We start from the raw sequence: 13,363 nt of genomic DNA on the forward strand, positions 1-13,363 counted from the left end.
GGTATTGAAGGTAGGCTTACCAGCCTGTAATTGCCAGGATCACCTCTAGGGATGTAAATACCATTTAAAAAATGTACCATCTAAACTATTAAAATTATATCGTTTCATCGTTTAATCAATGAGAGGGAGAGGGCTGGGGTTGCTAGGGCTGGGGCTCCTCCAGGGCGGCTGCCACTTACCGGTTAACCATTTAACCTTTTACATCCCTAATCACCTCTAGAGCCTTTTTTAAAAAATGGCATTATATTAGCAATCTTCCAGTCATCTGGTATAGAGGCTGATTTAAGCAATAGGTTACATACTACACTTAGTGGTTCTGAAATTTCATATTTGAATTTCTTTAGAACTCTTGGATGAATGCCATCTGGCCCTGGCAATTTATTACTGTTTATCAGTTTGCTCCAAACCCTTGTCCACTGACACCACAATCTGGGCCAGTTCCTCAGATTTGTATGTCTCATGTGTGGGAATTTTCCTCAGGCCCTCTGCAGTGAAGAGGGATGCAAAGAATTCATTGATCTTCTCCTCAATGGCCTTGTCTTCCTTTAGCATCTTATTCGTTCAGGGGCCTCACTGGTGGCTTGGCAGGCTTCCTGCTTCTGATGTACTTAAAAAAACGGACTGTTAGTTTTGTGCGTCTTGCTAGTTGCTAGTTAGTCCTGTCAAATTATACTTTTATACTGGACTTGCCAGAGTTTGTTGTTTTCTGTTTTCCTCAGTAGGATTTGACTTCCAGTTTTTGAAGGATGCCTTTTTGTCTCTAACTGCCTCTTTCACTTTGTTTAGCCATGGTGGCATTTTTTTGCTCCTGTTGCTGGATTATTTTTTCCTTTGGGATACACATTTAGTTTGAACCTCTATTATGGTGGTTTTTAAAAAGTTTCCATGCACTCCTTTTAACTGCCATTTAACTAGCTTCCTCATTTTTGTGTAGTTCCCCTTTTTGAAGTTAAATGCTACTATGGTGGGCTTCTTTTGTATTCCTCCCTACAAGGATGTTAAATTTATTTACACTATGGTCACTATTTCTGAGTGGTTCAGCTGTATTCATCTCTTGGACCAGATCCTGTGCTCCGCTTAGGACTAAACCAAGAATTACCTCTTTACCTTGTGGGTGCTAGGACTAGGTGCCTCAAGAAGCAGTTGCTAATGGTGTCTAGAAACTTTATTTCAGCATCCCTTCTGGGGTGACATGAACCCAATCAATATGGGGATATTTGAAATCCCCCATTATTATTGAGTTTTCTATTTTTATAGCCTCTCTAATCTCCCTGAGCATTTCACAATTACCGTCATCAACATTCTGGTCAGGTGGTCGGTAGTACATTCCTACTGCTATACTCTTATTTTTCAAACATCGAATTTCTATCCATAGAGATTCTATGGTGCAGTTTGGTTCATTTAAGGTTTTTATTATATTTGATTCTGTGCTTTCTTTTACATATAGTGCCATTCCCCCACCAGCACAACCTACTCTGTCATTCCTGTATATTTTGTATCCTGGTGTTACAATGTCCCACTGATTTGTCATCATTCCACCAAGTTTCTGTGATGCCTGTTACATCAATATTCTCGTTTAACATCAGGTACTCAAGTCCACCCAACTTAGCATTTAGACTTCTTGCATTTGTATGCAAGCACCTATAAAATTTGTCAGTATTTTAGTTGTCTGCCTTCATGTGATGTGATCAAATGAGAATCTTTTTCTATTGACTGTTTCTCTTCAGATGTATAACCATACACCTGCTAAAATGAACACTGTTCATGGTACCTAGGAGTAGACTGAGCCAACTATGAAAACTAAAGATTGTACATATTTTAATAATTGTAATCTGCGAACATATGTCTGTATTCAGAATCCTAGATTAAGGTAGCAATAGGTCCCAAATTATTGATGTTGAAACCAAATTACTTAATACACTGAAGGCACAGTTTTGTGTAAGGGTTGAGTATTTTTATTAATCCTGCTGTCAGTTAAAGGTTTCAACACAAGTGGTTTTCCACTGGGCTGAGACCACTTCTGAGTTTAGAGATAAGAATGAGTTTTTAACCCTGCCCATTAGTACATGAGGCCTTTATAATACCAGTCCAATTAAAAAAATCAAATGCACTTAACAAGGAGCTATTTTATAGAAAGGGAAACTGAGGAAGTTAAATTATTGCTCAAAGTTACAAGGCGAATCAATGGCCAAGTTCTGGATAAAGCCCAGGTCTCTTGGCTCACTGCCCTTTGTCAATCCACATAGTTGGTGATAGTTTCAAAGAAATTGTGCTCCGTTGTCTTGAGGATGGGTGATAGAGCTGGAGTCTCTGCTTTGTATGAAGCCACATGTTGTGTCCCTCTCCCACGAAATAATATCTTGGTGAAAATGATCATTGTTCACTTATGAAAATACCCACCTCGTGACTGTTCTGTTGGGTAATGCATTAGATGCTGTACACAGATCTGGGGGTATAGCAGACAGCAAAGGGCTTGGACTGGTGTCATTGAGGGAGAGATGGTCTTCTTCCTAGTGATTCAGCACAATTTTTTTTTCTGTACAGAAGCTGGACAGCTCTGCTGAGGCAGCTCCTGCAGCTTAATTTCCTTCTCTGCAGAACTGGTAACCTCCATTCCTAAGTGCTGGTCACACCCATCCCTGCTTTCTGAAGGCCTTTCCCTCCCAATCTCCTAGTGCAGCACATACTGTAGCATGCCTGTCACCTCTTATCTGTGTGTCCATGCTACACCAGAAGGGTCTGGGTTACAAATGGAACAGCCCTTCTCTCTAGCACATGGTCTGGCACACACTGTGCTAGGCAGCAGAGGCAATAACTTCCCTCCTCTCCTCTTTCCCAGTTCAAGGAGCGTCTTCTTCTCTTTCACATAACAGGCATTGGGGTTGGAAAAGTCCATAGCGATGGAGAACAAGACACTGAAGAACACTCAGGTAAAGGAACGGACTTTGCATTCTTCAGGGCTTAGATTGTTCATGGTAATTATATATCTCATAATAAAATAGTGTGTTTATCTCCGCTCTGCAAATCTGTCAGGATAATTTAATAGGCCAAGCTTAAAATCTACTCACCTGCCCTTTACAGTTTTAAGGGGGTGGGAGAAAACAAAAATCAACCAATATTACTTTCCCATTTTTAGAAAACAATTACAAGTAAAATGTTCCTAAGGTTGTGGTCTCTGCACTGGTTGTCTTAGTTAAAATATAGTGCTTAAATCAAAAGGAGAGGGTGAGAGAGTAAAGGGATTATACCACTTTCCCCTCTAATTCTGCCGTTTACTGAATAGATCAGTCCTAGCTGGGTATTAATTAAGATACGTTTGATCATTTTTTAAAGACGTCCATAAACATGCAGCTGTTAGTTAACATTTACACAGCATTTTGAAAGTGAAAAGTTCTATATAAGGACTAAGTGTTCTTTATGACTTTTTGTGAATAGCTGAACATTTAAGAACTTAATAATACAACACACATGATTTCCAACCCTGCAAACGCTTACTACAAAAGTCAATAGGATTGTTCCCGGTAGTGTGTGCGCTATGTCTGGTAGTGTTTACAGAATTGAGCTCTAGGGCCCAATACTGGAAGACAGTGAGTGCCTTCTGGGAGGTGCTGCACATTTCCCAACAGGAGTTTACAGTCTTTGCAAACCTACTCTTGTGTTAGTTTAAATATTTGATATTTTGCTCAGTTTAGGAAGATGTGGTTGCCACTTGGGGAACACATTTACCTACGGTGGAATGAGCTCTGAGTTGGCAGAGAGCACTGGATAGAAAACCTCCACAATTATGGATTTGGGGGATTTGCTTTAATTTTTAAAATACATGAAACGTTGTCCACAGGATGAAAATGGCCTTAAGAACAGAGTTATCCGAGTGGGCACCAGGAAGAGTCAGGTGAGTTTCTGCTTATTGCATGAGCCTCTGTTCTGGTGTGGCCATATTGCTGAGTCTCTATTCAACGGGGACAATTGTGACTTGAGACCCTGTAGCTGCATCTCCTAAAAGTAGAAAATCTGGGTTTCTAATTTCAACCTTAAAAATATGATGTACAGCAGTTACCCTCTGTAAATAAGTGTGTATCTCGATTATTTGTTACCTCTGTTCCCCTAAAAACCAACCCAGGGTCACACTTGTATTAGTTTTATTACAGTGCTGCTGTTGGGTCAGATAGAAAAGAGATGGAGCTTATTCATACACGCACACGTTCGCCACATTCATACCCTCATGACCCACACACTTACACAGGCAGAGAGTTACCGGCGACAGCATGGAGACCGAGAAGCCGAAGCCTGGTGGATCTGGTGTGTCCGCCTGCGGTCTCGAATCCAGGCTGCTGAGCAGGTCAAGGAGCAGCAGCTGCTTGTGTGCATGGCTGCTTCCTTTTTCTGGAATTGGGCAGCTCCTGTCACGTACACTGAGTTTTCCTTCTGTGTCCGTCACCGAGAAGCATTCCCAGTCCAGTTCCTTTCATGCATACCAGGTTCTTCTCTTTACAGCACTTCGTGATTGCCTTCTCAGGGCAGATTATATCAGACATACCTGGCTCCTTTCTCCTTGCAGTTCCTCTCCGCCCAGTCCCACATACACTCCCTTGTTCACACTCCCTCGTCCACACACTCTCTGAGGGATGGGATATTACAAAGCTTGGAAGTTCATACAAGTGATAACTTGAAAAGGTTACAGAGCTTGCAAAGGCTACAAAACTTAAAAGGCTATGCTAACAATAACTGAAGTTACAAAATCTGCAAAAAGGTTGCAGAACTTGATACAAGTTACAGATCTTACAATCGCATTTAAGCGGAGGCTTTACATAACAATTTATATATAAACCCAAATGAAGTACAGCATCTATCAGGTTTCCTGTTCAATAGAGAAGTGTTGTCTAGTGGTCAGAGTGAAAGACTAGGAATCCGTATTCCCTTGTTCTGTTCCCATCTCTACCACTGACTCACTGTGTGATTTATGGCAAGTCTCTTAGGGCCAATCTTCAAAAGTGGCCTCTAGCTTTGGGTGCCCAACCTTATGTACCTAGCACCTGACTTTCAGAGGTCCTGAGTTCTCTCAACTCAAGTCACTAGAAGGTGTGGATGCAAATTGGGATCCAGATGTTTCAAGTTTGAGCACCCAAAGTAGTGAACACTCTTGAAAATTTTGCTCTTTATTTATCTGTGCTGCTGTTTTCTCATCTGTAAAATGGGGACAAATTTGTGGATACTTCACAGAAGGTCTGGGGCGTGAGGCTTCATTCATTCATATTAGTAAATCACCTTAAGATCTTTGGATTAAGCACAAAGTATTATTAGATGGAAATAAATGTACTTATATTTGTTTATGCAGATGAGCTATCTTTCTCAAACCAAAAAACCCAAGTCCTCCTCAGAAAGTGACCCTAGACTGGAGTAATGATATTTTTGCCAAAGAGTGACCTCTGTGAATTAGAAATAACTGTATTCTGTCATCAGAGTTGCACTATAATAGGCGTCCTTGTTGGCAGTCCCCGTAGGAAGGCCCAAGATTCAATGGGACATGAGACTGAGCTCTCCTGCAGGGGATCATCCATGTCGGGACTGAGGCATGTTGTTACAGCTATGTGGGAGAAGCTTTCCTTGATGCCACCTGGACTGTATCCATTCTGAATAAACAGAACTTTAGTCCCAATGGCTGTCAGTTGGCACATTCCATCAGCTCCAAGCTCATGGAGTAGCTCAAGAAACAGGGAGGTGATTGCACTCCTCTTTCAGTAGACTCCCTTTGTGTCTTCATTTTGCTATATCCAACAACCAAATATCTTATATGGAGGCAAAACTTCGGCTGCGTTGACACTCACAAAAGCCTGGGAGGGAGGATATAGGAAATACATTGGGTCTTTCTTGCTATCTAGCTGCAGCTGGGAGGAGCATGTTTGCAAAGAGAGATAAATGTGCCTTGGGCCTTTGTTTTGAGATAATCTTGCCTACTCTGGAAGTCAGGCTCAGGCATGGCTCTGTACTTTGCAAGAGGCTAGAAGATGAGACAGATGGGCACTGAAAGGTGGGACTTTGCTTTTCTCCACCGTGTGCGATCTCCTAATCTAACAACAATTATTATCAGCACTTTGCACTTATAGCACCTGTGCCTTTCACCCAGCATCTCACAGCACCTTACAAAAGGGAAGTTCGTTGGACTCATTTTACACATGTGGAAACCCATGACTTGCCCAGGGCCACTCGGAGCATCAGTAGCAGAGAAAGATTAGAAACTAGGCTTCCTGGTACATCTTCAGCTGTGACTACTAGACTACATTGCCCCTCACAGGGTCAGGATCTATGGAGGGATCCTCTGCCTTCTGCTTGAGTAGGATAGTGGTGGTGGACTGTTTTATGTGATCCTTCCCTTCCAGGGTGTAAATTAAATGTGTCCCATCTACAGGTGCCTGGGCCTTTGCAGCCTCCAAACCCTGCGGCTTGCTCTGTCTGTTGTATTGAGCTGCTGCTGTTCTCCTCTGCACAACTTTCTGACATACCTCTGCTCATATAGAACACAGTTCCTGCAGACAAATCGTAATTCTGGCTCCTTGCAGGATCACACAGCAATGGTAAAGTTTAGCATTCATAAAAAGCACAGAGCAGATATGGTGCATTTTAGCTCATCACTCATTGAGGTGGGAATCGCCAGGCTATTTAGTCTGCCTTTGTTATAACAATGGGTGCCCCTTACTGCAAGACCTATTCTCTAGCACTGTGCACAATGCTTAGTCTGACTCGCTTTAAAAATTACAAGCGCACATCATTATGTTTCTCTAGTTCAGGGGTTCTCAAACTGGGGATCGGGACTCCTCGGGGTCACGAGGGTATTACATGGGGGGGGTCGTGAGCTGTCATCCTCCACCCCAAACCCCGCTTTGCCTCCAGCATTTATAATGGTGTTAAATATATTAAAAAGTGTTTTTAATTTATAAAGGGGGTTGCACTCAGAGGTTTGCTATGTGAAAGGAGTCACCAGTAAAAAAAGTTTGAGAGCCACTGCTATAGTTCCATTCATCCAGTGGTGGCACTTCACAGATAGTAAATCACAGCCCTTCCAATTAGGTGGGTAAATACCATCTCCACTTTAAACATAATGTCGCTGAGGCACAAAGAGCTGAAATGGCTGGCCACAGAACATAGCAAGTCAGTGGCAGAGCTGAAAATAGAACCCAGGAATTCTGACTTCCAGTCCCCTGTTTGAACCACTACTTCTAACTGAAGAAATTTGGTCTGACCCTACCACTGACTCACTGTCTGACCATGGGGCAGGTCACTCCAATTCTGTTTCTCCATCTGTAAAGCAGGGATGGTAATACTTTCTTCTGTTGGGTGTTGTGATCATTATGCAGGGGTAGGGTTTGTGTAGCACTGTGCTAAGACTTCTATTTATTTGCATTAATGCTTGTGTTTTGGAGGCTTTGGTGAGTGCATTTGACTATGTCTAAGAATAGAAAAGCTTCCTTTAGCTGATGTACTGAACACATGCCATCTCACGTGGGACTTTGCCTTCTGTTTTTAAACTGCAGCTGGCCCGGATTCAGACAGACAGTGTAGTGGAAATGCTCCGCAAGCGATACCTCAACCTTCATTTTGAGATTGGTAGGTGTTCAAATGCTGCTCAGAGACAGGGAGCAGCTGGAGTGGGATGGTTTGATGTGTAATATCTGTTATGCAAGAAGCCCTTGGCCCAAGGAAGAGAGATTGTGGCGTTTGTGTAAGTGGAGAATCCGAATGTGACTGGACAAGAGATGCTAATGTCTGCAGAGCAAGGAGAAGATGGATTCCATGTACTGCTGAGCATTGAGTTCCCAAGTTTCTATACAGATAATGATACTGTCACTCCATAGAGTAACTATGCATTAGTCTGGCTCCAAGCTAGATGCAGCATATGTTCATGTTCAAATGCAAAGTAAAAAATTATATAAACCAGATCGGGAGCAGTCAGGAGCCCAATGCTGCATTGATTGGATGGCTGCTGAGCACCTGCCCAGTAGCAGGGGTGAGGCCAGAGATGGTGCTCAAAGCAAAGTGTCTTGTTAGTGTGATGAGGATCCTGCTTAAAACTACTGTCCTCAGACACACACACTCATGGCCTTCCCTTTCCTTACTCTGTGCTCTTGGGAATAAGGCAGCACACTTCCAGAAGACCTAATCTTTACTCCTGCTTAGTGCAGAGTACTGCTAGAATACTCCTGCTACATGGAGCTTGCATTCACACCTGCACTAGAATGCAGTAGCCATGTACCCCTTTGCTGCCTACCGCACAGAGACTTACAGAGTCTGGGCCTATCTGATCTCTCTGTATCGCTGCTCTTAAAAAGTTCTCTCTTTGAACAGTTGCCATGTCAACAACTGGAGACAAGATCCTGGACACTGCTCTTTCCAAGGTAAATGACCTCTTCCTCCTTTGAATTGAGTGAGGCTATATGTGACTACGTTGGTAATATGCTTCATGTTCCTCCCTCCCTATTTTAGATTGGAGAGAAGAGCCTCTTTACCAAGGAGCTGGAAAATGCACTGGAAAGAAATGAGTAAGAGCTCTGAACCTTTCTCTTGCTTACTGCAAGCCATGGAATGGCCCGGGCAGTGCTGCAGATTCTGTCTGCATCTGAAATCAAGACAAACATTCACACTCTAGTGCAGGCCTGCACAACTCGTAAAGCGGCGAGGGCCATATTACTCCAAAGAAAACAGCTGAGGGCCGAACCCCCCTCTCCCCTGGCCCCGCCAAACCCCCTCTCCCCCCGAAACACAACACACACACCCCCAGCGCTGCCCGCCCCGCGGAAAGAAACCCTCCTTCCCCAGCGCCACCCCACCAAAAGAGCGGTATTGAATCTTTGTAATATGTTATAGCGGGCTCCTAAGGTAGTATAATTAAGGTAAAAGAAAAATGTCTTTTTGCTAGAAGTAGAATAAGATCTTCCCCCCACTTTGTAATCAATTGCCCTGTTGAATGAATGAGGTGTGAATGAGGAAGGCATGGAAGGCAGGCACCTCCAGACAGCTGCAACCCTTGGAGAGGGGATGGGAGCCAGACCAGATCAGTAGACCAGGTCAGCCACCAACTCACCACTTGCCTCCTCAGCCCCCCTCCCCCACCGCCGGCTCACCTGCACCCCGCCACTGCCTGCCTGCTCGCCTCCTCAGCCCCCTGCTCACCTGCACCCCCGCTGCTACCCGCCTGCTTGCCTCCTCAGGCCCCCCCCGCTCGCCTATTCACCCCCCGCCACTGCCTGCCCGCTCGCCTCAGCCCCCCTCCCTCACCCGCCGCTTGCCTACTCACCCCCTGCGGGCCACACAGTGAGCCCACGCAGCCCCTGGGCCACATGTTGTGCAGGCCTGCTCTAGTGGCTTGTTTGTAATTCAAATTTCTTTTAGAACATTTTAGAGAATGATAGGCTTGTGAAATGTGCTATCCATAGTCTCTGTCTCCTTCCCCTGACTGTTTTAGTTGGGCTTACATGGCTGAAGGAAAAATGTGTCATGTCAATCAGTAATGTTTGTGTTGGTTGAACTGATTCCCTGCAACCTGTGGTATTTTTAGAGCAACAGTATTATTTGTTACATACACACCACTGAGTGGCCACATACACTTTGAATTCAGACATTTCAGTAGCTGCCTCAGATTCACAGTTAGCATTAAACAGTCTCCAAAGCCTCCTGCTTGTTAATTGTACTCACAACCAACAGTGCAGGAGAACTGGAAGATTAGGGTTAAGCCTCTTTTGGGGTAACTTATTTCTGTGGGAGACCTGGGTTCAGATGTCAGTTGTGACTGAGGGAGACTGCTGTTTTTTACCTCATGTTCCAGCTAGGGTATGGGATGCACATGGATCAAGGGACTTGTCTCAATTTGGATTAAAATTAAAGATTCCCCTTTGGGTCCTCGTCATCTAAGGGCTGATCTAATTCCCACTGAAGTCAGTGGAAAGACTCCCAGTGAGTTCAGGCTCTAAGGATTCAAGCCCTTTTTTGATGGCCATGTCAATGGTATGAAGTGATGCAGGCAGCTCGAGCTCTGGGCTGCTGCCAACTGAAAAGTAGTTATTTAAATCTGACTGGGCTGTTGGATCCACTGAGCTCTGTGTCCTGCAAGGGTGATGGGTGTCTGTGCAATGTGCCCATGGCTCTTCAAATCACTTTGCAAATATTTATGATGTAGCACCCCCGGGAGATAGACATCATAATGTTACAGATGGAAAAACTGAGGCACAGAGAGATGAAGTGACCTGTCTAAAGTTGCACAGTGAATTAGTAGAACTGGGAATAGAACCCAGGATTCCTAATTTCCAGCCCCCGTTTCTAGACTAAAGTCCAGTGTGGAATTTTTATTTCTCAGATCATCTGCAGGCATCTTGCAGGTGCCCCATGGGCTCCTTCACCCACACCATGCTCTGACTTTTCTCTCTTCTGACTTGTAGAGTTGACCTGGTTGTTCACTCCTTGAAGGACCTGCCAACTTCGCTCCCACCTGGCTTCACCATTGGGGCCATCTGCAAGTAAGTGTGCATTGAGAGGCCTGACTTCCTGAGGGGTTTTAAAATCTCCAGAAGGACCATTTCTTTACTGTTGGTATCCTGTGTGATGAGTTTGGTCGGTCTCAATCTATTTCCCTTTGTGTAGGTAACTGTATTGCACAACTTGCCACTGTGCTTGTCATCTTGTTGCCTGTCTTAGGAGAGAGCGAGAGCCCAAATACCATGGGCTGTGAAGACTGAACCCCCCCTCTCTCTTTCTTAAAGAGGGGTTGGGTGGGCTTCAGAACAGGATTAAGCATGTTGACAGAGGGTGGTGCCTGTGGGAAGCTTGCCCTTCCGCGGCTTGTGCTGTGCCTGCTCTGTAGATGAGTAGAGAACCGACTGTCTAGAATTGTCAAACCAGCACCTTCACCAGCTCTAGATTAATTAGAAGGAAAAATGGAAAAGGAAAAAAAAGGCTCCCTGTATTGGACTAAGGATAAGGAAGTTAGAGGCACCTCCACTAAGGCCCATGAGCAGAACTGTTTCCATTTAACCACATCCTATGGAATGATGTCTTGTCTACACTGTATTTCTTTGTAGAAGGGAAAATCCCCATGATGCTGTCGTTTTTCATCCCAAGAACTATGGGAAAACCCTCAACAGCCTTCCTGAAAAGAGGTGAGTGGATGGGAGAGTTGTTGTTGAAGAAATAGGGTGGTGAAAAGGGATAGGCTTAGACTTCTCAATATCAAAACTGCCTGCTCTTCACTATTCTTTGTGAACTCCCTGTGTTAATACAGTTAACATCCAGACTTTCATCTGTCCTTTGCACAGATTAAGAGGTGTTTTCAGTGTGTGTTGTCTTTTTTTTTTTTTTTTTTTAAGTTAAAGTGAACCATTTGTAGGAATTAGCAATAAAGGAATAAAAACTTAATAAGAATCCCAGGAACCATAATTATCACTATGGGAAAGAATTGCTGCTGTTGAATAAATGAGCAAGAGCTGACCTCTCATCTCTACAGTCATGCTTTGAGGACTGACATTTTCTAAATCCTCCACAACCCCTAGGATGAATTATTAGCATTTCATATCTTCAAAGCACTCTGCACGCTAAAATCCTCCTCCCTCTCCTGACTGACACAGAGGACATTCAGCTTTGTTGGATTTCCATTGAAGTCAAGGGACTTAAAGCAGGGTGAACTTGGCCCAGTGTTTTTGTGACCCACACCACAGCCAACTCCCTCTCCTCGGTCTTTTGGCTTCTCCGGTTGCATTCACCTACTCCACTCTGATGGTAACACGACTCAGTGGGAGCAGACTTTTCTATCCATGCTTCTTGACTCAGGCTAAGGACTAGTCTACACTAGAATCACTACAGCAGTGCAGGTCTACTGATGTAGCTGTACTGCTGTAGCGCTGCTAGTGCAGACAGTCTATGCCGACGGGAGAGAGCTCTCCCGTCGGCATAATTACTCCACCTTCCCAAGCGGCAGTAGCTGTGTCGGTAGGAGAGTGTCTCCCACTAACATAGCACTGTCCACACTGGTGCGTAGGTCAGTGTAACTCACGTCACTCAGTGGGGTGGCTTTTTCACACCCTGAGTGACTTAAGTTATACCAATACAAGCACTAGTGTGTACAGCCCTGAGATGGGGGGCTAGTTCCAGAAATTATTTACTTTTCAGTCCCTCTCCTTAGAGGTTACAAGGTTCCTTTCTCTTTGGGGATGTCTGTGTTGAAATTACCCAGATGTCCGTAATCTTAATTAAAACACAGAAAATAGAAATAGAAGAAAATAAATTGTTTGCTTCAGATTTAGATTTACACAGATGTAGATTTACACTTCACACAGGCTAAACTAGAGATGACTTGTCATCTTTTTTTATGGGATAAAAAGAAAAGTGAGTAGCATACATCCCTTGAAAGTAGTCCTCTCTCTGGTCAGACTGGCAGCCCCCCTTGCTGTCCAGATACACACGGTGCTGTCCAGAGAGCTCTCCCACTGCACTTTCCAGGACCTATTTATCAGACCTCACCTTGCACACCCAGACATGTGTTCCGTGATCCAGGACTGCTATCCCTGCTTTCCAAACCAGTTTATTCCAGTTATCAAAACAGAAAATAGGGCTTGGGGATTGGTACATTCTGTAGATGGTGACCCACTGAGGAGTCAGAGATCCGTAACAAGGATTAATGGCTGCTTTGCAAAGGCCTAACAACCTACCACAGAGACTGTTTCACGGACTAGGTAGTCTGGTTATATCTAGATTTACTTAGGCCTCGTGTTAAATCTCTCCATTTTTCCTTCTGCCATATGAATGATGATAGATCCCCAAATGCTCTGTGACTAGTTTAAAAAGGTAGTGTGTGTTTCCCTGGAAGCTCCTAACCTGTCCCCAGCTAAAGGTGAGTGAATGAATCTAATTTTGTTTCACTGGGGTTTTTTTTTGTTTCCTCTGAAGCGTGATTGGAACCAGTTCACTTCGGCGAGCAGCTCAGCTCAAAAGGCGGTTCCCTCAGCTGGAATTCAAGGATATTGTATCCTTTCCTGGCAGAGTGCGGGTGTGGTATCTCAATAAATAACAGTTGGCTTTTCTCTAGCACTTTGGTGCTATGATTAGAACCCCGGCTTCCTGACTTCCAGTCCTCTGCTCAAACTAACTTCATGCTGCCTTCCTAAACTACTATGAGAGAGGAGTTTTACTCTTCCTGTCCCATTCAATCCCTGTATTTTCTGCAGAGAAAGGGCCCAATGTGAGTCTAGCTTCTCAGAGGCAGATACACTTCACAGGAGGAACTGGCATAAGACACACAACTCATTCCAATTCAGTCACTAATGGCTTGGGTGGGATTCAGACCAGCAGTGAAAGGCTCTGTTGTCCCAGTCTCTGTCCCTTT

At 44.2% G+C, this 13,363-nt stretch overlaps 1 protein-coding gene across 11 annotated transcripts in view; it reads left to right on the forward strand.

Annotated features, from left to right (window-relative positions):
* Nucleotides 1-13,363, forward strand: part of VPS11 (VPS11 core subunit of CORVET and HOPS complexes) — a 62,936-nt gene that overhangs the window by 39,449 nt on the left and 10,124 nt on the right. For 3 of the 11 annotated variants that reach the window (XM_065569186.1, XM_065569187.1, XM_065569189.1), the window contains exons 7-14: nt 2,874-2,975; nt 3,839-3,892; nt 7,530-7,602; nt 8,341-8,390; nt 8,479-8,534; nt 10,428-10,505; nt 11,067-11,144; nt 12,928-13,003. In XM_065569186.1, coding sequence (XP_065425258.1) covers nt 2,874-2,975; nt 3,839-3,892; nt 7,530-7,602; nt 8,341-8,390; nt 8,479-8,534; nt 10,428-10,505; nt 11,067-11,144; nt 12,928-13,003 — 567 coding nt within the window. Of the gene's footprint in view, nt 1-1,447; nt 1,587-2,591; nt 2,976-3,838; nt 3,893-6,406; nt 6,573-7,529; nt 7,603-8,340; nt 8,391-8,478; nt 8,535-10,427; nt 10,506-11,066; nt 11,145-12,927; nt 13,004-13,363 lie in introns of those variants that run through there. The other 8 variants (XM_005299811.4, XM_065569192.1, XM_065569193.1 and 5 more) reach the window with 5 other exon arrangements.

The sequence above is a fragment of the Chrysemys picta genome, chromosome 16 (genome assembly GCF_011386835.1).
Source record: "Chrysemys picta bellii isolate R12L10 chromosome 16, ASM1138683v2, whole genome shotgun sequence".
Lineage (NCBI taxonomy): Eukaryota > Metazoa > Chordata > Testudines > Emydidae > Chrysemys > Chrysemys picta.